The sequence below is a fragment of the Procambarus clarkii genome, chromosome 6, assembly GCF_040958095.1.
Source record: "Procambarus clarkii isolate CNS0578487 chromosome 6, FALCON_Pclarkii_2.0, whole genome shotgun sequence".
Classification (NCBI taxonomy): domain Eukaryota; kingdom Metazoa; phylum Arthropoda; class Malacostraca; order Decapoda; family Cambaridae; genus Procambarus; species Procambarus clarkii.
This window is the reverse complement of record NC_091155.1, coordinates 40212335-40237260: the sequence shown is the minus strand read 5'-3', so window position 1 is coordinate 40237260 and position 24926 is coordinate 40212335. Positions and strand designations below refer to the sequence as shown.

The 24926-nt window shown below is 46.2% G+C and overlaps 1 protein-coding gene across 1 annotated transcript in view; it reads right to left on the bottom strand.

Annotated features, from left to right (window-relative positions):
* The window catches only part of LOC123754125 (phosphatidate cytidylyltransferase, mitochondrial), a 158497-nt gene that overhangs the window by 1747 nt on the left and 131824 nt on the right, over window positions 1–24926 (bottom strand). The window contains exon 6 of the mRNA XM_045736323.2: window positions 6843–6948. Within this exon, the coding sequence (XP_045592279.1) occupies window positions 6843–6948 (106 nt within the window). The remainder of the gene's footprint in view (window positions 1–6842; window positions 6949–24926) is intronic.

The following is a 24926-nucleotide window of genomic DNA, read 5'->3' as shown; positions in this document are numbered from 1 at the left end:
TCCACGGTTGTTCCGGCAATATTTCTTATGCTTGCTGGGAGGACGTTGAACAACCGTGGACCTCTGATGTTTATACAGTGTTCTCTGATTGTTCCTATGGCACCTCTGCTCTTCACTGGTTCTATTCTACATTTTCTTCCATATCGTTCACTCCAGTACGTTGTTATTTTACTGTGTAGATTTGGTACTTGGCCCTCCAGTATCTTCCAGGTGTATATTATTTGATATCTCTCGTCTTCTTTCTAGTGAGTACATTTGGAGGGCTTTGAGACGATCCCAATAATTTAGGTGCTTTATTGCGTCTATGCGTGCCGTATATGTTCTCTGTATTCCCTCTATTTCAGCAATCTCTCCTGCTCTGAAGGGGGAAGTGAGTACTGAGCAGGACTCAAGATGGGACAACACAAGTGACTTGAAGAGTACAACCATTGTGATGGGATCCCTGGAATTGAAAGTTCTCGTAATCCATCCTATCATTTTTCTGGCTGTCGCAATACAGTATTTGCTTGGTTATGCTCCTTAAACGTTAGGTCGTCAGACATTATTATTCCCAAATCCTTTACATGCTGTTTTCCTACTATGGGTACATTTGATTGTGTTTTGTACTCTGTATTATGTTTAAGGTCCTCATTTTTACCGTACCTGAGTACCTGGAATTTATCACTGTTAAACATCATGTTATTTTCTGATGCCCAGTCGAAAACTTTATTAATATCAGCTTGAAGTTTTTCAATGTCTTCAGCCGAGATAATTTTCATACTGATTTTTGTGTCATCTGCAAAGGATGATACAAAGCTGTGACTTGTATTTTTGTCTATATCTGATATGAGAACAAGGAAAAGCAGCAGTGCAAGGACTGTACCCTGAGGTAAAGAGCTTTTAACTGCACTTGGACTAGATTTTATATGGTTGACCCTTACTCGCTGAGTCCTGTTTGACAGAAAACTGAGTATCCAGCGTCCTACTTTACCGGTTATTCCCATTGACTTCATTTTGTGTGCTATCACGCCATGGTCACATTTATCGAAAGCCTTTGCAAAGTCCGTGTATATCACATCAGCATTCTGTTTTTCTTTTAATGCCTCAGTGACTTTGTTGTAGTGCTCAAGTAGCTGTGAGAGGCACGATCTTCCCGCTCGAAATCCATGTTGGCCTGGGTTGTGAAGGTCATTGGTCTCCATGAAATTGGTGACCTGACTCCTAATCACTCTCTCAAATACTTTTATGATGTGCGATGTTAGTGCAACTGGTCTATAATTCTTCGCCAATGCTTTGCTCCCTCCCTTGTGTAGAGGGGCTATGTCTGCTACTTTAAGTGCATCTGGTATCTCCCCCGTGTCCAAGCTCTTCCTCCACACTATACTGAGTGCCTGTGCTACCGGCACTTTGCATTTCTTTATAAATATTGAATTCCATGAGTCTGGACCTGGGGCCGAGTGCATGGGCATGTTTTCAATTTCTCTTTCAAAATTTAGTGCGCTCATGTTTATATCAGTTATATTTACAGGGGTTTGAATATCCCGCATAAAGAAATTGTCTGGATCTTCCACCTTCATGTTGTTTATTGGAGTGCTAAACATGTCCTCATACTGCTTTTTTAGGATTTCACTGATTTCTTTGTCATCCTCCGTGTATGAACCTTCACTTGTACGAATAGGTCCAATACTGGCAGTGGTTTTTGCTTTTGATTTCGCATATGAGAAGAAATATTTTGGATTTTTCTTTATTTCCTGAATTGCTTTCTGTTCTAACTGCCTTTCTTCAGTTTCATATGAGTGTTTCAATTTCCGCTCGATTTCTTCAATCTCCCTATTTAAATTATTCCTTCTTTGACGGGAAATTCGTGTCTGCATAAGCAGTTCCGTTATTTTTTTCCTGCGTTTCTAGTGTAGTCTGCGTTCTCTTTCTACGTTAGATCTCTTTCTGGCTTTCCTCAAAGGAACATGTTTCAGACAGACTTGATACGCTTCTGAAGTCAGTTTTTCTATTCCTTCTGTAGGACTTGTATTACTTAGAACAGTTCCCCATGGAATGTTTGTAAGTTCCCTGTTTATTATCTCCCAGTCTATCCTTTTATTATTAAAATTGAATTTACTGAATAGCCCCTCTCGCTTTATCAACGTTTTAGGTCTATTCTGAGTATTGATGGTCGTTTGCACTTCAATGAGCTTGTGATCTGAGTATGTGGGATATCTGAGTTAGGGATATCCCTAACTTTGACATCAGTCTATGTGGGTGGAGTTTTAGGCCTCCAGGGAACACGCGCCAGACCCTGGCCCCTTCAGAGAGGTACGAAGAGCAATGGCCTATAGAAATGCACATGTGATTTTTGAGCATTCTATATCGGCCATCGACCGGGACAGGCACCCAGAAAGGTAAGCGCCTGAAAACAAACCTTATTCTGGTTAAAATCAACAAAAATAGACAAATGAGTGGACAGAACTCCCCAAATGAAAATGAGCAAACGAGCATGACATCACACGAGCCACTCCGCATGTCTGCGCAGCTCTCCCTCCCCGTGAGGTGGAAGAGGGGAGCCACAGACCCCCGCGACAGTGATCTACCCTGCAGTTCTGAGGCTGGATATCAATATATGTGAAAACCGGCGACTGGAGAGAGGGAGGGTTGCCGGGGAACCTCAGGAATTCACCCAGAAAATAGCATTTCATTACATTCAACGTTGGTTGTCTGGAAGGAGCCTCTACGGCTCTCCGGAGCTACTTCACCAAAGACGAAAAAGAAGAAAGGGACTTACCTGGGAGGCGTTCGATGCTCACATCTCAACTCAAAGACGAGACAGTCTGCAGCCACCAACCCAAAGCGACACAGGCCCGACCGGGCCCAGGAATGTTAACGAGGTAGCGTGCAGCCAGGACCCTGTTCAACCGCCAAAAATCCCGTGCCCGAATGTCAGCCCAGGACATGTTACCAAAGACAGCAGCAAGAGTAGCAAACTTATGAATGTCGTGGGCACGGGGATAGACCTCAGGCTGGCTAGACTTAATAACCCTGTGATGACCTGAGAGACCCATACCCGTGAACAGGGAAGAAGCGAAACCGGATCAACCCAAAGCGCGTCCCCAGATACAGAAGCCGTGGTGCGCAAATAACGGCAGAGGGCCGCAACTGGACACAACACATGATGCACCCCCAGCCTGACCAACCAAGCACCAACAGCCCAAGGACCCCTCTGGAAAGCAGCAGTCTCATTCTTTGCCAGAAAAGAAGGAGACGGCTGGAGACGAACAAACCTATCACCACAACCAAAAGAGAAGAAACCCCTGGGCCGGAGAAGAGTGTGAAGTTCCACAACCCGACCCCCAGAGGCTAATACCAACAGGAAAAGCCTTAGAAAAACAATCCTGAACCTAAGAAACCATAAAAAAAAAAAAAAAGAAGAAAGAAGAAGAAAGAAGAAGAAAGAAGAAGAAAGAAGAAGAAGGAAGAAGAAGGAAGAAGAAGGAAGAAGAAGGAAGAAGAAGGAAGAAGAAGGAAGAAGAAGGAAGAAGAAGGAAGAAGAAGAAGGAAGAAGAAGGAAGAAGAAGGAAGAAGAAGGAAGAAGAAGGAAGAAGAAGAAGAAGAAGAAGAAGAAGAAGAAGAAGAAGAAGAAGAAGAAGAAGAAGAAGGAGAAGAAGGAGAAGGAGGAGGAGAGATAGAAGACTACTCTGTCTAAAGACCAGGACGACTCAGGCGACACATGAGCAAGCCGGAGGTGAAACAAGGCACAAGACAGCTTGTGAAATGGCACAGAAGTGACATCTATACCGAAAGCAAGATGCAGCGCCTCCGCCAGTGCCGCATGATATGAGGCGACAGTATTCGGCATAAGATGACGGTCCTGGAACAACCAGGAGAGAAAACACACCACCACCTGAACCGAAAGCGAAGTACAGAACAACGACGAAGAGTCAAAAAGAAACGGAAGGACCCCCCAGGAAACTTTATACTGCTGCCAAGATGAAGCCCTCAGTTGGGACACCATCAAGGAAACCACCTGATCACCATACAGCTGGTGATCAACTTGAGTAAAAAATACCAAACACGAAGACTCGAGGAGAAGAGCGAACCAGTCACGTAACGGACTTCTGAAAGTGGCAGAGCTGCTCAAAACCTCTGGATCCGGACACCGAGGAAGCAGCGCCTGAAACCACGGCTGGGCTGGCCACCACGGGGCCAACAGGATTACTCTTCCCTGGTAAGTCTCCAACCAAGCCAGGGCCTGAAGCAACAGTTGAACTGGAGGGAAGAGGTACAGAAACCCCCACCTCGACCAGTCCTGCTAGGAGGCGTCGATCCCGATTGCCTTGTGGTCGAGGAAGGGCGCCACATATACCGGAAGGCGCCTCGACCACGCTGACGGGAAGAAGTCCACCTCCAGGCGCCTGAACATCTAGCAGAGCCAACTGAATGAGTCATCGACCGTCCATTCCGTAGACTGGGGAACGAATGAACGGACGGCCTGTCCGGGACCCCCCCCCCCCCAGACGTGAACTGCCAAGAGAGCCAAACCCCCAAGAACTCAGCAGACTAGTCACCTGAAACGCCCAGCCCCAAAGAGCCAAGGACTGCATTGAACCCTTTTGGTTCAGGCAATGAACCAACAGGGAGCAGTTTGAATGGAGCCAGATGGCCGATCCATGGGCGACCTGAACCCTTCGAAGCACAAACCACACCGCTGCAAACTCCTACACCTTGCTGTTGGCCCAACGGAAGGACAGACCCCACTGCCCCTGGCCGGCCTGGTAAGCACTGGTCACAAAGCCCCAGCCGAGAGATGACAAGTCCGTGAACACACCGAGCGAGGGCTCAGGTAGGCGCCAAGGCACTGAACCCCGAAAACCCCGAAGAGGAAGTCGGCGATGCAGTAGCCAATGCAAGGACCCCAGGGGTCAAACCCAGCCATCGCGAAAGAGGTGGAAGGGACGTCCCCGAAGGAACCAGAACAGCCAACGAACCCAAATCCGACCTGGAGGGTAGACCATCACCGCAAAGTTCAGGCTCCGAACTTTGCGATGATGAGACGAAACACCATGAGCGTAGCTCTCATCCTGTAACTACACTTAATAATTAATTAATTATTAATATTCCTCCTCCAACTATAATGTTTGTGGTGTTATTGCACTATATTCACACATTGTATATAAGTATCTACAGGTTTTGTTCACCATAACTGTACAACTAAGCTGGTATGGTGCCCAAAAAGCATAGTGACCACCCATACACAGCATGACAATTCATGCAGATACCACCTCCCTCACCAAAATGGCTTTTCCCAACATACTCCTTTTGCTGTTATTACACTATATAACATGTTATATGTAAGTATCTACATTTGTATTCACTATAGTGAACCACTAAGCTGGTATGGTGAGTGCAGACAGTAACAGGTGGCCACACAGATTCGGCAGACGATGCTACCGTCCTCCCTCCCTCAACATTACTCCTCCCACAATAATACGCACAACGCAAATTTTCACAACACTACTGCTATCATGAGAATCCTGGACCTTTTTTTTTATCACAGTCAGGGGTCTTTTGTAATACTATCATCCCTAAATAATACCAGTTACATATATATATTTTTTCATTTTTAGGCAATGCTATGGTCACAAGCTTAACAGCAATACTGTGAGCTCATGCTGTGTGTGTGCCAGCCTTGGTGGTTCACTCAGTACTGAGGCTTTCATACCCGTGAATGTTGCCCACAATTTAAAAAAAAATGGCGTCTGTTTACAAGAGCCCTGAGGAAGCTGATGTGAACCCCTATGTAGCCACAGGACTTTTCAAATCTTGCACGGTACTCCAAAATATCATATGATGTGGTTTGTAATTTTGTGACAGTTACTCAACACATCATATGATGTGTTTGCAGTTTAAGGGTTAAGGGTTAAGATAGGAAGGCCCAAGGTGGATAATTCAGGAACCATCACTGGGGCTCCCTTCCAGAAATTGGGTAAATATTATGTTTGTAGAAAATAAACTAAGATGGTTGGGTCACATTGAAGAAAGGGCTGAAAATAAGAGTGTAATAAAGAATAGGAAATAGAGAAGAAATTTGAGATGATTGACATGGTAAATGGCTTGGGAGCAGAGATTTAGTGTGAACAGTGCACAAGAAGTTGTAGGAAACAAGAATCTGTAAAAGTCAATGGGTCGATTCTTGTCTTTGGCACTTTTGTGGTCTTGTATCCCCAGACTCTGGAGATACTATTTATTTATTTTTATTGAAATGTATAAGACTTCTTACATTCTTGTACTGCCACTAGTACTCATTGCATTTCGGGCAAATCCTTAATCCTATGTTCCCTGGAATACGACCCCCGCGAAAAATTGTTTAACAACCAGGTACCCATTTTACTGCTGAGTTAAACAGAGGCTACAGTTAATTATCTGCACCAAGTAAATCCTCCCTGGCCAGAATACTAACCCAGGACAAAGTGCTTGCAAAACGCCAGGCAGGCGTCCTAACCACTACACCACGGAGACTGGCAAGACTATGCCTATACTAGAGGCATAAAATCTATGCCTCTACTTAAGCCAGATTCTGCTTCTGGTTTCTCATATGTGGTGAAGTCTGGCACAGGCCTGGTAGGGTATAATTGGTGTGGCGCTCGCCAGCGGCTAGCTCATGGAACCACCCAGGAAATCCCAATTAGAATGGTATGATGAGGATGATCCATTAAGTTTACTATTCTACTGTAAGAACTAGACAAAGTCATGAAAATAATTTACCAGACATATTCAGGCTTGAGTAGCCCAAGCTAAATGCAAATCAAGAGCTAACATTTAGATCTGGAAGAGATTATTTTGTATGGCAGGCATTAATTAGGAAGAATGCCTACCTTTAACAATTACATCAGCACTGTCATTGTCATGAGCTGCAGCACGAAGCACATCTTCCAAGTCTCTGCTTCTTCTGTCCTTGTTCCATTCTTTAATCAGCATAAGCTGAAAGGGAAATTAAAGACACATAAGCATAATAAAATTAATATGGTTCTTGCATAAGGTAAATCTTAAACCTTTTCACTGCAACACCAGAACCTGTTTTTCTCAATGAAACATGGGGAAAATGGGGTCAGAAACATGGGGAAAATGGGGTCACAAATTGACACAAAACCTAGAAGTAAAAAATCAGCATTGAATGTAATGAAAGGCCATTTTCTGGTTGAGTCCCAGAGGCTCCCCGGAGCTATCCAAGCTGATATGGATACCCTAACTATTTTGCATCAGTCGATGTGGGTCGAGTTCTAGACCTACCGGGGACTACGAGCCAGAACCTGGCCCCCCTCACAGAGGTACGAGGAGCAATGGCCCATAGAAATGTAAATGTGATTTGGAGCATTCTATATCTGCCATTGACTGGGACAGGCACCCAGAAAGGTAAGTGACACAAAACAAACCCCTATTCTGGTTAAAACAAAAAAAATCGCCAAACAAGTGGACAAAACTCCCCAAAAGAAAAACGAGCAAACAAGCATGATGTCACACGATACGAGCATGAGTCCCAAACCCTCGTGCTGGCGATCCACACTTCAGTTCTAAGGCTGGATATAAAAGAAAAAAACATAAAAAAAAAAAAAAAAAAAAAAAAAAAAAATGCCGATCAAAGGGAGGGAGGGAGGGTTGCCGGGGAGCCTCCGGGACTCACCCAGAAAATGGCGTTTCATTACATTCAACGCTGGTTTTCTGGGGGGGAGTCCCTAAAGCTCCCCGGAGCTACTTCACCAAAGACAAAAACAGAGGGACGCAGTTATGGTGCTCACACCATAACTCGAAGTCGAGACAACAGGCTGCAACAGCCGACCCAAGGCAACACAGGCCTGACTAGGCCCAGGAACATACATGAGGGAGCGCGCAGCCAGGACTCAGCGCGACCGCCAAAACAACCCTGTGCCTGAATGTCAGCCCAAGACATGCCACCAAAGACGGCAGCAAGCGCAGCAAACCTACGAACGTGAAGGGCACAGACAGGAAGAGACCACAGGCGGGCTAGACAGAAGGACCCAGCAGATGACCTGAGAGACCTGAACCCGAGAACAGGGAAGAAGGGAAACAGGATCAACCCAAATCGCAGCCTCTTCCACAGAGGCCGTGGCGCACAAAGAAGGTGGTTGTATCCAGTTCTTGTATCCAGTTGCGGCTCTTCGCCGCAACTGGATACAAGAAGCACCCCGCCCAACCAACCAATCAGCAACAATCCCAGGGACCCCTCCGGAACCGAAGGGGCCACAACAAACCGAAGGGAATAGAGAAAAGAGCACCCTGCCTCAGAGCAGGATGACTCAGGTGGAGCATGAGCAGGAGAGAGGTTAACAATGCCCAAGGCAACCCATGAACGGTGCAGATGGAACAACAAAACCGGAGCAATCCAAAGCGGCTCCGCCAGTGCCGCACGAGACAGGGCGACGGTATGCGGCCAGAAGACGGCCCTGAACCACAACGAGAGAAGGACAAGACCATGACAACAAAGAGCGCAGTACATCTGTCGAAGAGACAAAAAGAAAAAATTAGGACCGCCAGAAAACCCCATACTGCCGCCGAGCCGAAGCACGCAGGTGGGACACATTCAAGAAGCCACCTGATCACCAAACAGATGGTGAGAGACTCGAGTAAAAGTACCAGACAAGAATGAACAAATCCACAAGGGCCGTGACAAGGATTCGAACCTACGTTCAAGAGCATCCCAGACGCTGCCTTAATCGACTGAGCTACGATATGTATAAGAATTGCAACCAGAAATTCTACTGAATTTACTTGGATTCTGCAGCCTCTCTGAGAGACAAACCAGAATTTTACATAATTCCCCCCATATACTCGAGCTATGTCAATAGGCCGTTCTACCTCTTTGCCCTTACTTCATTACACACACAAATCACAACAGCGTGATGTGTTGATGGGGCAGCTATAGTCCAGCCAAGATCGATAGTAAACAGACTCCATCTTGCAAAAAAAATTGTGGGTAACATCCCCGGGTGTGAGAGCCTCAGTAATGAGTGAGCAACCAAGGCTGGCGCATGCAGCATGATCTAACAGCACTACTGTTCTGCTTGTGAACACAGCATCCCGATTCAGCGAATCTCCGGCTAGGTCGCACACTTTTCAGGCCGGCTTTACTCACCCCTTTCGGCAAACTCTGGTTCGCAAAGCAGGAGATGTGCGGATTTGCTTACAATGTTGGGACAGAGTTCACAGAGTGGTGGACAACTTTCCCATTCCATCACAGGTTACAATTAACACTTTGGCGTACCCCGTGCGCCACCCCTCAACTGTGCGATATGGGACCCAGGGTGTCACGGGAGCGCATGTAAATTCTGAAAAGTGTATACTCTCTTCAACTTTGTCACCTTAACACTTTCGCGCTCTCGGCGCTCAAAAAAAACAATACCCCAGATGCTTTCGGCACTTCGCGCGCCTACGCGGTAAGACCGAAAAAGTGTACACTCTTTTGACTGTCCTGACAATAATTGAAGGCGCACATATTTAAATTTGGTATCACTGTGTTCGCAATGAAATTGTCTATAAGAGCATACCTATAAAATGCCACCCAAGCATATGGACTATCAACACCAAATAAAAAACTATTCAGATCACTCGCCAAGAGCGCCAAACAGCAACAAAATGTTTCCACTCTCTTAATGGTTGCGAAGCCTACAGTTGTCCTACATCGCTAATTGTGGTATCATTGGAATCGCAATAAAATTCTCTACACGGACATATGCATATGAATGTATAATAAAGGTAATTGCCCACCCGCAAGAGTGTGGGAAGTGGAGAGTAGTTAGCCGCGAGCGCACTGGCGAAAACACAGGGGGGAAATCATGGTGGGAAAGTTTATACATTTATACGTTTTCTGACCCAACTTTTCTATGTACGTATTTCTTTTTTATACCAATGTGTTCGCAATAAAATTTTCTATAAGATGAAATGTATAACAATTGTACAAAGCATGTGTAAGAGAAGCGCCAAATATAGAACCACGTCGCTCAGTATGCATTCGCGGCATAAACGAACGCATTGTTTTCGTTCGTTTGATGTTTGTCATGTTTATACTTGTTGAAACATTTTATAATTTGTATGACAGTGATCGCAGTAAAATTCCCTACACACACATATACATAACACATACAAATATTTCCCACGTGTTGGATATATCAACGGCTAAAGGGAACCCACTGCCACACCCCCGCCACACCCAGAGACACACCCGCCACACCCCCAAACATACTTTGTGTTTTTTTTTACTCATAGAAGTTTATGTGATATAATATTCATTCTGGTACCAAAAAATTCGCAAATAAATTCTCTACAAAACGTATATAATATAACTTCTTATAGATAATAAAAAATTCCAAATAGGTGTACTTACCCTGTCTATGTTGATTGAAGATCAACAGTTGAGCATTTTTTCTTCACTCCACCATCTTCAGGCTTCTGATCCTGAAGTTGCTCATCTGATGTTTCTTAGGTGGAGTGAAGCTGTTGGCAGTGGTTATTTTTTCTCCACCCAAAATATCTTTCTTCGGTGGTACCTTGTGTAGCAAGGCGCAGGGCACAGTGCCACATCACAAGTTTTACATCCATATCTCACGTCCCTCCTTATGCCAGACTTGAAACAAACACGGCATCTTCTTTTTTTAGCCAAGTGCACTTGTTCATGCGTCAACTTGTAGTCGAGACGTTGTTCTGAATCTATAATTCTTCTATTTTTTGGATTCACTGGAGGAATATTGTCTTCTACAAGAACCACCAAACTTGTAGTAGAATCTTCAATGAAATCCGAAACATCAAATGGTTCTATGTCCTCAATGCCCATTTCAGAATTTGTGGTTGATGAGTGGGGTTGAGGTGTTGAGGTGAACAGAGGACGCCTCGCACCAGATGGCCCGGGTGTTGAAACTGCCGTGTCAGCAGGAGGAGCTATGCTGGCATCTATGTCGGGAACATGTGGTATACTTCTTGTTGTTGGCCATTCCTCGCTGTTCCACGCCAATAAGGTGTGGGTTCGGTGAGGGAGAACGGGAATTTCATGGCGAAAAATCTGAGAGTATCCCCATCCAGTTCGGTTAGAAAATAGAATTTATACAAATATTTTTTCGATGGACTACAGGCGTAGTCTGTTATGCGGAAACGTAAGAAAATACGGTGCCGACCTATGGCTAATCTAAAGCGCGAAAGTGCTAATTCTCGTCCTACGAGATTAAATTTTGCATCATTGTGTTCGCAATAGAATTCTCTACAGCACTAAATGCATATAAACTCCAAAAGCCCGGCTAATTACCCGCAGCAAACAGAGAAAGTGCGAACGAGTTACCCAGGAGCACGCAAACACGATAAAATGTTTTCACTATTTTCACTCTGGTCACCTCAATTTTCGTCCTAGGTCTTTCATTTTGATCTCAATGGGTTACCGACAGTAAACGGATGACGCAATGCTGCGTCATGCCCGGGCGAAAGTGTTAATTAATAATTCCTTCATATAACAAATTGGATCACACAAGTGGACAAGAAGACCACACAACAAGTGAACCATATTAACCAAACACCTCTCCCTCCTTCCCTCACCACCACTCTACCTCACCGCCATTGATCCCTTACCACCACTGTTCTCTCACCACCACTCTTCCCTTACCACCACTCTCCCTCGCACTCCTCATGCCCACTCTCCCTCACCCCCACTCTCCCTCCCTCCCTCACTGCTTCTATCCCTCCCACTGCTCTCCGTCAATACCTTTCTCCATCACTGCCTCCCTCCATCAATCACTGCCTCCCTCCATCAATCACTGCCTCCCATCCCTCTGTCAATGTCTTCCATCTTTTCTTCACTGCTGCTCTGCCTCCCCTCATAACATGAGAACAGCATGCCATGGAAGAGGGAGCCACTAACTGGGTCGAGGCTAGGCGTATTGGAGGGAGCCACTAACTGGGTCGAGGCTAGGCGTACTGGAGGGAACTGGACATGTCTGTCAGCCCCTACCTGCAGATGCCAACTGTGTATATTGTGTAATAACCGACAAAGTACTTGTTCACTGTTTGATGAACATAATTGAATCAACAATATGCACACCATATTTTTGAGTACAGCGATGATTCACTCATTTTATTATATAAATATATCACACTACACACTATTGAATAATATTACAGCAAAAAAACTATGAAAAATCAGAGACATTGAAATAATTAGGTAATTATCTCTTTGTGGCAACTCCGGCCTGACAGCTGGCGAGCAACAGACCGCCTGGGACGCACGCTGAGTCAGCGCCAGTTTTGTGTCAGACTTTCCCCCCCTATAGCGGGCAATATATACCACTTACAATTTTTTTATTAATTTTTCCCATGATCAGTGAACACAAATTAACAGGTTTAGATTTTTTTTTTTTTTTTTTGCATGCGCCAAACAAGTGACACATGCTAAATAGCCAGGTGCTATACAAGGGTTAAGGAATTTGACTGGAAAGACTTGCTGTTAGGACATGAAGTAAATGAGATGTATGTCAAGTTTTATGTAATATATGATAAAGGCACAAATTTTTTTTTATACCAAAGCAGAGATGCAGAACTAGGAAACAGGATTGGTTCGACAGAAATTGCGAGAGGGCCAGAGACCAAAAGACACAAAAATGAATCAATATAGGAAGAGGCCAAACCCCCAAACATGTCAGAGATACAAAGGTGCAAGAAACAACTACACGGCAGTGAGGAGAGAGGCAGAAAGAAAAAGGGATTGCGGACAATTGTCAAACAGAACCAGGTCTATTCTATTAATTCACAAACAACAAATTGCAGGTAAGGGATAATATTCAGATGCTGAAAATGGGAAATAGATTCATGGAAAATGAAAAGGAAATGTGTGAAACATTAAATGAAAGGTTCCAAAGTGTGTTTGTACAAAATTAAATCTTCAGGGAACCAGACACAATAAGAATTCCAGAGAACAACATAGAGCACAAAGAGGTGTCTAAAGATTAAGTGGAAAAAATGCTCAAGGAACAAAGCAGTTGGTCCAGATCGAGTTTCACCATGGGTTCTGAGAGAATGTGCACCTGAGCTCAGCATTCCACTTCAACTGAATTTTCAGGCATCCCTGTGTACAGGAGTTGTAGCTGATGTGTGGAAGATGGCTAACATAGTTCCAATCTACAAAAATGGCAGCAGGGAAAGATCCCCTTCATTATAGACCTGTATCATTGACAAGTGTAATAGTCAAAATATTGGAAAAAATAATTAAAACTAAATGGGTAGAACACCTGGAGAAAAACGATATAATATCAGACAGGCAATATGGTTTTCAATCTGGAAGATCCTGTGTAAAGAATTGACTCAGTTTCTATGTTTGAGCCACAGAGATTTTACAGGGAAGAGATAGTTGGGTTGACTGCATCTATCTGAACCTAAAAAACCAGCGTTGAATGTAATGAAACGCCATTTTCTGGGCGAGTCCCGGAGGCTCCCCGGAGCTATCCCAGGCTGATATGCTAATGTCAGACTTTGGCATCAGTCATGTGTATGGAGTTCTTAGGCCTACCGGGGACTACGGCCAGAACCGGGCCCCCTCAGAGAGGCAAGGGGAGCAATGGCCTATAGAAGCCCCCGTGTGGTTGGAAGCATTCTATGTGCCATCGACTGGAACAGGCACCCAGAAAGGTAAGCGCCTCAAAACAAACCCCTATTCTGGATAAAATTGCTACCAAAAGCCGAACTAGTGGACAGAACTCCCCAACAGAAAACTTGCAAACTAGTGTGACGTCACACGCCGCTGTCTGCGCAGCTCCCCCCTCCCCGGGAGGGGGAAAGGGGGAGCCCCAGACCCTCCACGCCAGCTACCAACACCTCAGTTCTTGAGGCTGGATGTCAAAAACGTGAAAAAAACGCCGACCGGAGGGAGGGAGGGATGCCGGGGAGCCTCCGGGACTCACCCAGAAAATGGCGTTTCATTACATTCAACGCTGGTTTTCTGGGGGGAGCCCCGTCGGCTCCCCGGAGCTAACTACCCACAGATGGAAAAAGAGGGACTTACCCGGGAGGCGGTCGTCGCTCACTCCTCAACTCGAAGCCGAGACAACTGGCTGCAACCGCCGACCCAAAGCAACATAGGTCCGACAGGGCCCAGGGACATTCACAAGGTAACGAGCAGCCAGGACCCTGTTCGACCGCCAAAATCCCTGCGCCCGAACATCAGACCAAGACATATTTCCAAAGACGGCAGCAAGAGCCGCGAACTTATGAACGTCATGGGCACGGGGATAGACCGCAGGCTGGCTGGACTTAATAACCCTGCGGACGACCTGGGAGACCCGAACCCGTGAACAGGGAAGAAGGGAAACCGGATCAACCCACAGCGCGTCCCCGGACACAGAAGCCGTGGCGCGCAAATAACGGCGTAGTGCCGCAACCGGACACAAAACATGATGCACCCCCAAAAACAAACACCACACGTGAAGCACAGTGCTGTAGCGACACTGGAGCCAGAGCACACGACCTCTACCTATAGCATCAGCCTCAAGAACTGAGGTGTGGGTAGCCGGCGTGGAGGGTCTGGGGCTCCCACTTCCCCCTCCTGGGGAGGGGGGAGCTGCACAGACAGCGGTGCGGCGGCGTGTGACGTCACACTAGTTTGCTTGTTTTCTGTTGGGGAGTTCTATCCACTAGTTCGGCTTTTGGTAACAATTTTAACCAGAATAGGGGTTTGTTTTGAGGCGCTTACCTTTCTGGGTGCCTGTTCCAGTCGATGGCACATAGAATGCTTCCAACCACTCGGGGGCTTCTATAGGCCATTGCTCCCCTTGCCTCTCTGAGGGGGCCCCGGTTCTGGCCGTGGTCCCCGGTAGGCCTAAGAACTCCATACACATAACTGATGCCAAAGTCTGACATAAGCATATCAGCCTGGGATAGCTCTGGGGAGCCGAGAGGGCTCCCCCCAGAAAAGGCTTTTGACAGAGTTCCTCATTAGAAGTTGTTCTGGAAACTGGAACATATTGGAGGGGTGACAGGTAAGCTTCTAACATGGATGAAAAATTTCCTAACTGATAGAAAAATGAGGGCCGTAATCAGAGACAATGTATCGGATTGGAGGAATGTCACAAGTGGAGTACCACAGGGTTCAGTTCTTGCACCGATGATGTTCATTGTCTACATAAACAATTTACCAAATGGAATTCAGAATTATATGAACATGTTTGCTGATGATGCTAAGATAATAGGGAAGATAAGAAAGCTAGATGATTGCCATGACCTTCAAGAAGACCTGGACAAAATAAGTATATGGAGCACCACTTGGCAAATGGAATTAAATGTGAATAAATGCCATGTTATGGAATGTGGAACTGGAGAACATAGACCCCACACAACCTATAAATTATATGATAAATCTTTAAAGAATTCTGACAAAGAAAGGGATCTAGGGGTGGTTCTAAATAGAAAACTGTCACCTGAGAACCACATTAAGAACATTGTGCGAGGAGCCTATGTTACACTTTCTAACTTCAGAATTGCTCTTAAATACATGGATGGAGAAATACTAAAGAAATTGTTCACGACTTTTGTTGGACCAAAGCTGGAATATGCAGCAGTTGTATGGTGCCCATATCTTATGAAGCACATCAACAAACTGGAAAAAGTGCAAAGATATGCAACTAAATGGCTCCCAGAACTGAATGACAAGAGCTACAAGGAGAGGTTAGAGGCATTAAATATGCAAAAACTAGAAGATAGAAGAAAAAGAGGTGATATGATCACTACGTACAAAATAGTAACATGACTCGCTAAAATTGATAGGGATGAATTCCTGAGACCCGGAACTTCAAGAACAAGAGGTCATAGATTTAAACTAACGAAACAAAGCTGCCAGAGAAATTTAAGAAAATTCACCTTTGTAAACAGAGTGGTAGACGGTTGGAACAAGTTAGGTGAGAAGGTGGTGGAGGCCAAAACCGTCAGTAATTTCAGAGCGTTATATGACAATGAGTGCTGGGGAGACGGGACACCACGAGCGTAGCTCTCATCCTGTAGCTACACTTAGGTAGTTACAGGGAACAAACCAGCACCAACTGGTACAAACTGGCTGGATGCCAGGCTTGGGGAACATAGCAATAACCAATGCCAACCCCTCGTCCTGGAAAAACATGGCAAAGGGAGGCATAAGCTGCCACCAGACTAAATGCTGAAAATGCACCCACTGCATATCCACACAAGAAAACAAACCACCAGTCCCCTGTAACCATGGGCCCTGCAAAAGGATCCAAGGCACTTGAACTACTCAGGGCAAAGCACCTTGAAAGGAGGGAAACCCCAAGGAGCAGCTCCCCAAACTTCTCAGTGATGATAACCTATACCAAAGGTAGAGCAACACTGGTGGCAACTAGAGAAGACAGCTCTGATCACATGCAGGTGCAGTAAAATGTTAATCTTGGCATGCACAACAGGAATGCAAAAATACACACACATGAACCGTGCACTGTAGAGTACAAAAGAAAAGTTAGCACTTAGTCGAGGATTGGATCAAAGAATGTTATGAGCACTGGAGCACCAGACATGTGAATGAAGGAATTTGTTAGTTAGCACTCACCATCTGGTAGTGAACTAATATTGTTAACTAGCAGTTGCTTGCTGCTAATGAGAATGTACATGGTTTGAGTTAGGATTGCCAATGCTGTCCATTCAGTTACTGTTTTGTTGCAATCTACCTTTTTGGTGGATTTTTTCATCTGGATTACTGGGGTGGTCTACTACCCCCAGACTCCACTTGCCTCTTTTAACCCCTGCACCATTCAAACTTCCATAAGGCTGTTGACAGGTGATGCACTGACTGCCATATGATATACAGTACCAACAAATGGCATAAGATTCAAAACTAGTTATATGGAGCTCACATCCTGTTCTTCAGAGCTACAGTTAACATACACCATTTGAAAAAAAAAATTATGTGCATCCCTTGTGGCGTCAAGAGCCTCCATACAGTACTGCCAGAGCAACAAAGGCTGGCGCGTGCAGCTGCAGCTCACATCACAACTATGCAGCACTACATAATAATGATGAATAAAGTAAGTGTGAATGGTGACATTTAAAACATTTACGTATGTAGTGACACACACATTATATTTTAACACTTTCGCGCTCTCGGCGCTCAAAAAAAAACAATACCCCAGATGCTTTCGGCACTTCGCGCGCCTACGCGGTAAGACCGAAAAAGTGTACACTCTTTTGACTGTCCTGACAATAATTGAAGGGGCATGTATTTAAATTTGGAATCACTGTGTTCGCAATGAAATTGTCTATAAGAGCATACCTATAAAATGCCGCCCAAGCATAAGGAGTATCAACACCAAATAAAAAACTATGCAGATCACTCGCCGAGAGCGCCAAACAGCAACAAAATGTTTCCACTTTCTTAATGGTTGCGAAGCCTACAGTTGTCCTACATCGCTAATTTTAGTATCATTGGAATCGCAATAAAATTCTCTACACGGACATATGCATATGAATGTTTAATATAGGTAATTGCCCACCCGCAAGAGTGTGTGAAGTGGAGAGTAGTTAGCCGCGAGCGCACTGGCGAAAACACAGGTGGGAAATCATGCTTGGAAAGTTTATACGTTTCCTGACCCTACTTTTCTATGTACGTATTTCTTTTTTATACCAATGTGTTCGCAATAAAATTTTCTATAAGATGAACTGTATAACATTGGTACAAAGCATGTGTAAGAGAAGCGCCAAATATAGAACCACGTCGCTCAGTATGCGTTCGCGGCAGAAACGAACGCATTGTTTTCGTTCGTTTGATGTTTGTCATGTTTATACTTGTTGAAACATTTTATAATTTGTATGACAGTGATCGCAGTAAAATTCCCTACACAGACATATACATAACACATACAAATATTTCCCACGTGTTGGATATATCAACGGCTAAAGGGAACCCACTGCCACACGCTCGCCACACCCCCAAACATACTTTGTGTATTTTTTTTTTTACTCATAGAAGTTTATGTGATATAATATTCATTCTGGTACCAAAAACTTCGCAAATAAATTCTCTACAAAACAAAAGTATCCCCATCCATTTCGGTTAAAAAATGGAATTTATAGAAATATTTTTTCGATTGACGAGAAAAGTAGGCAGTTATGCGGAATCGTAAGAAAAACCAGTGACGAGTTATCTCTAATATAAAGCGCGAAAGTGTTAAGATCAATCAAACAGTATTTTTGATATTAAACTATATACACACACACACATTATATATAACTATCTACATGTTTGTGCATGATAATGAACTACAAAGATCATGTGTTGACAGTTTGTGTACAAGGTCAGCCTAGTGGCCGACAGCCAAATGTGACACAGGTGCTCCAAATACATTTTTACATAATTATTTCAGTATCTGTGAATGGTTTCATATCTAGTTTTTTGCAGTAATTTTATTCAATAGTGTGTAATTTGTGGAATTTATATACTTAAATGTGTGGAACATCAATATGCTCTAAAATATATTTCTCATATTTTATATTTATATAAATATACATATTATATATTTATATTTAAATATATTTCTCATATTCTCATAGAGCTCATATTTAGCGACACATTTATTATATTCTTAGATCAACTAGTGTTATTGCTGTTATTATGCTAAATACGCATGCATATATCACTATCAAGATTAATATGCACCATATAAATCCGAGAGCATATAGGATCGGTCGGCCGAGCGGACAGCACGCTGGACTTGTGATCCTGTGGTCCTGGGTTCGATCCCAGGCGCCGGCGAGAAACAATGGGCAGAGTTTCTTTCACCCTATGCCCCTGTTACCTAGCAGTAAAATAGGTACCTGGGTGTTAGTCAGCTATCACGGGCTGCTTCCTGGGGGTGGAGGCCTGGTCGAGGACCGGGCTGCGGGGACACTAAAAAGCCCCGAAATCATCTCAAGATAACCTCAAGATAACCATAACAAACTAATAAGCAGTCCTGGTGGGTATGGTGAAGAAATTAAAACACGGCATGGAGCCACGTGATACAAGCAGACAACACCAGCAGTCACATGATGTAAGACAATGCCTTCAATATTCTACACATCTTGCTATGACTAGCTACAGAACTGCTGTTATTACCACATTCCTGTTACAAAATACCAAATATGAATCCATTTAAACAAGGCTATATTGTGAAGGAACATGAGGTTGTTTCATGATGCATAGATGCAGGAAACAAACAATGTCATAACTAATATTGTATTTACTGATATCTGAACATTATACATTGTCTTTATCAGCGTCAGGATCATCTATGACACTAACGATGAAAAATAATTTCAGTTACCTATTTTATTCATCATTATTAAGTGGTACTGTGGCCCCTAGCTGCAGAGTGTTGCTGTGCACTGCTCCTTCATGCACCAGCCTTGGTCACTCTCTCAGTACTGAGAGTCTCACAGCCAGTATGGATGCTGATTTTTTTCAAGATAGCATCTGTTTACTGGAGCCCTGAGGCACAGACTGTAAACCACTATGCTACACTTTCTAACTTCAGAATTGCTTTTAAATACATGGATGGCGAAATGCTAAAAAAATTGTTCACGACTTTTGTTAGACCAAAGCTATGCAGCGGTTGTGTGGTGCCCATATCTTAAGAAGCTTATAAACTGGAAAAGGTGCAAAGACATGCCATTAAGTGGCTCCCAGAACTGAAGGACAAGAGCTACGATGAGAGGTTAGAGGCATTAAATATGCAAAAACTAGAAGATAGAACAAACAGAGGCGATATGATCACTATGTACAAAATAGTAACAGGAATCAATAAAATTGAGAGGGAAGAATTCCCGAGACCCGGAACTTCAAGAACAAGAGGTCATAGATTTAAACTAACAAAACAAAGCTACCGGAGATATATAAGAAAATTCTCTTTTGTAAACAGAGTGGTAGACAGTTGGAACCAGTTAGGTGAGAAGGTGGTGGAGGCCAAAACTGTCAGCAGCTTCGAAGCGTTATATGACAAAGAGTGCTGGGAAGACGGGACACCACGAGCATAGCTCTCATCCTGTAACTACACTTAGGTAATTACGTGTACCCGTGGGAATTTTGAATCATTCCCTATACTAAAAGTGCCATATGGAGCTTTGCACACCCCTGATTGGATGCCTTAAGGCACCACAATGCAGTGGTTAAAGAAAATAATAAGTGTAATCTTGAGTATCAGCAACTGCCTCCCTCGTGTAGCCAGAAACCTTCTTTAACCCTTCAATTGCGCATCGCATCATATGATGCTTTGCCCGACTTGCAGTAAATTGCGCATCGCATCATATGATGCGCGGGCGTACCGAGCACGATTTGAAAGGCCCGTGGGGTAGAGGGGGTCCCCATACGCTGCCCAGGGGCTATAGTAAACAGCCGCTATTTTGAAAAAAAATCCAGCTCACGCTACTATCGCTTGGGAGGCCTCAGTTACCAGGCAGCCACCATGTCGAGCGCACGGCCGAACGCTTCTCGGGCATGCCCCACGCAATCACTCACCCAAGAGCAAATAACCAGTGAATTATTTTCCGATGGTGAGGAAAGTGACTTTGATGACTCTGATATTGATAAAGACTACACCCAATTGACCGATGTTGATAGCACGGACAGTGAATATGAGATACAGCCGCCTCCTATGGCGAGGCTTATACCCTCACCCATGCCACCTCGGCCAGCGTCGACCCCAATATTCCCTTGGCTACACAGTTCCTGTGATTATTTAGAGTCTGAGGATACTTTCGGTGACGAGTCAGAGGAAGGTGACTCTTTTTCTGGTTTTAGTGAAGTGGAATCAGAACATAGTGTTACCGAGCCTGGTGCCAGTACCAGTGGTGTTACTGGGCGAGATTTTGTCGCGTCAGCAGTGTCTCGCCCAGCCAAGCGCCACCGCATGGAACAACATGTGGCACCAAGAGCCTCATGTTCACGTGCCTCTACCTCACGTGCAGGTAGCGGCCGTACTGTGCGTAGACGGGCTTCAGCTCCTGGTCCACGGGGTTACCTTGAGGTTACCTTGAGGTGCTTCCGGGGCTTAGCGTCCCCGCAGCTCGGTCGTTGACCAGGCCTCCTGGTTGCCGGACTGATCAACCAGGCTGTTGGACGCGGCTGCTCGCAGCCTGACGTATGAGTCACAGCCTGGTTGATCAGGTATCCTTTGGAGGTGCTTATCCAGTTCTCTCTTGAACACTGTGAGGGGTCGGCCAGGGTGCATCGCTTCCTCGCTGTAGTGCCTCTGCTGCGTCCCCTGTTGCGTCCCCTGCGTCTCGCAGGACACCAGGTGTACTAGTGTGGAGTGATGGTGCTGGTTTTATTCCCCGAATTCCTGCCTTTGACGATAAAGACGTTGGGATTACAGATCTTTTCCCTGATAATGGTGATGATATGAGTGAATGTGATTATTTTACCGCATTCTATGATGAGCCCCTCATGGAATATATTGTACACCAAACGAACCTTCATGCGGCTCATCTCATTAGAAAAGATATATCAGAATATTCACGCTTGCAACGTTGGAAAGACACCAATATAGGGGAAATGTATGTGTTTCTTGCAATATGTATGTTGATGAAACACTGTGTCAAACACGCTATCACAGATTACTGGAGCAAAGATCTGACTATTCCAACACCTTCCTTCGGGAAATATATGTCCAGAGACAGATTTCAGATACTCCTCAGATGTGTGCATTTTGCAACTAATGAGGACCGGACTGAGGAGGATAGACTTTGGCGAGTGAGGCACTAAATGAATGAGGTGATTGGAAAATTCAGAGATTTTTACGTACCAGCACAGAAGCTGGTTATTGACGAATCCCTTATACTGTTCAAAGGACGTGTTTCATTCAAACAGTATATTCCCTCAAAACGAAACAGATTTGACTTGAAATTCTTTGTACTGTGTGACTGTGAAACAGGATACGTGTTACACGTGATTCTGTATTCAGCTAGCGATGTAGACATTCCCGGTAACGACGAACATGGATTCTCGGGTAGTGTGGTGAAGTCACTGATGGCACCATGGATGAACAAGGGCCACATCCTATACACAGATAACTACTATACAAGTCCATTGCTAGCTAGGTTCTTGATTGAAAATAGAACCGGGTTGGTTGGTACAGTAAAGCCATGAAGAAGGGAAATGCCAGTGTTTGTCAGTGGACTTGCAGTTGGTGAGTGCCAGGTACGGAAATGTGATGAAATACTCTCAGTACGGTGGAAAGACAAGAGAGAAGTGAACCTGCTGACAACCGTTCATGAGGGTACAATGTTGAACAGTGGCAAGGTGCACCGTGTAACGAGAGAACCAGTATATAAGCCAGATTGTGTTCTTGACTACAATATCAACATGCGTTTGATTGATAAGGCTGACATGATGATTGGCACTATCAAGTGTGTGCGGAAAACATTGAAGTGGACGAAAAAAGTGTTTTTCCATCTTGTTGACATGAGCATGTTGAACTGCTATACAGTGTGTCCTCACTTGAACGAACTATATGGGGCGAAGCCGATTCGTTCCAGTGCGGAATTCGTTCCATCCGTCCGGCCCCAACAACCTTATTTTTTTTTTTTTTTTAAACATATGCCAGGACACATTAGTTTGTTTCTTTGTTGTGTGGTGCTTCATTATAATATCTTTCATGCTCTTTTGGTGTCAATAATAATCTGAGATGCGAGAATCACCATCCCCCACCCCACTCACACCATCCTCCACACCACCCACACCACCCACACCATCCTCCACACCACCCACACCATCCTCCACACCACCCACACCATCCTCCACACCACCCACACCATCCCCCACACCACCCACACCATCCCCCACACCACCCACACCATCCTCCACACCACCCACACCATCCTCCACACCACCCACACCATCCTCCACACCACCCACACCATCCCCCACACCATCCTCCACACCACCCACACCACCCACACCATCCTCCACACCATCCTCCACACCACCCACACCATCCTCCACACCACCCATACCATCCCCACACCACCCATACCATCCCCCACACCACCCATACCATCCCCCACACCACCCACACCATCCCCACACCATCCTCCACACCACCCACACCATCCCCCACACCACCCATACCATCCCCCACACCACCCACACCATCCCCCACACCACCCACACCATCCCCCACACCACCCATACCATCCCCCACACCACCCATACCATCCCCCACACCACCCACACCATCCTCCACACCACCCCCCACACCACCCACACCATCCCCCACACCACCCACACCATCCCCCACACCATCCCCCACACCACCCACACCATCCTCCACACCACCCACACCATCCCCCACACCACCCACACCATCCCCCACACCACCCACACCATCCCCCACACCACTAACACCATTCACCCCCACCACCCACACTTCCCACACCACCACCCACACACCCCACACCACCACTCACACACCCCACACCACCCACATCATCCCCCACACCATCCACACCATCCCCCACACCACCCACACCATCCACACCATCCCCCACACCACCCACACCATCCCCCACACCACCCACACCATCCCCCACACCCCCACACCATCCCCAACACCACTAACACCATTCGCCCCCACCACCCACACTCCCCACACCACCACCCACATCATCCCCCACACACCCCACATCATCCCCCCACACCCAACCACACCACCCACACCAACCCACCCACACCCAAACCACACCACACCACCCAAACCATACCACACCACACCACCCAAACCATACCACACCACACCACCCAAACCATACCACACCACCCACACCGTGTACTGAAACAGCAGGCTTGGAAGCGTCTCAACTCGCCCGACAAAAAAAAATGATGGGTTGACAGGTCTCCTCTCACACCTCCAGGACCCCCCCACCCCCACCCCCCAGGTACCCGGCCATACACACCACAATGCCAAGTCAGCTATTGTTTTCTTCAGGAAACAATACAACGTGTTAATGATTAATAATGTATATTAATACACGAAAATTAACATATTTTGGCATAAATATTTTACAGCTAAGATTGAGATTTATAAGAGAGTATGAATGAGAGGTTTGGCAGCCATGCGTGGTCACCACCCTTCTCTCTCCACTTCCACCTCCCCTGACAACACCTTCCACCACTGACCCCACCTGCCTCTTTCCACCACCTGCCTCCCCTGACCCCACCTGCCTACCCTGACCCCACCTGCCTCCCCTGACCCCACCTGCCTCCCCTGACCCCACCTGCCTCCCCTGATCCAACCTGCCTCCCCTGACCCCACCTGCCTCCCCTGACCCCACCTGCCTCCCCTGACACCGCCTGCCTCCCCTGACCCCACCTGCCTCCCCTGACACCACCTGCCTCTTTCCACCACCTGCCTCCCCTGACCCCACCTGCCTCCCCTGACACCACCTGCCTCTTTCCACCACCTGCCTCCCCTGACCCCACCTGCCTCCCCTGACACCGCCTGCCTCCCCTGACCCCACCTGCCTCCCCTGACCCCACCTGCCTCCCCTGACACCACCTGCCTCCCCTGACACCACCTGCCTCTTTCCACCACCTGCCTCCCTTGACACCGCCTGCCTCCCCTGACCCCACCTGCCTCCCCTGACCTCACCTGCCTCCCCTGACCTCACCTGCCTCCCATGACACCGCCTGCCTCCTCTGACCCCACCTGCCTCCCCTGACCCCACCTGCCTCCCCTGACCCCACCTGCCTCCCCTGACACCACCTGCCTCCCCTGACCCCATGTGCCTCCCCTGACACCACCTGCCTCCCCTGACCCCATGTGCCTCCCCTGACACCACCTGCCTCCCCTGACCCCACCTGCCACCCCTGACCCCACCTGCCTCCCCTGACCCCACCTGCCTCCCCTGACCCCACCTGCCACCCCTGACACCGCCTGCCTCCC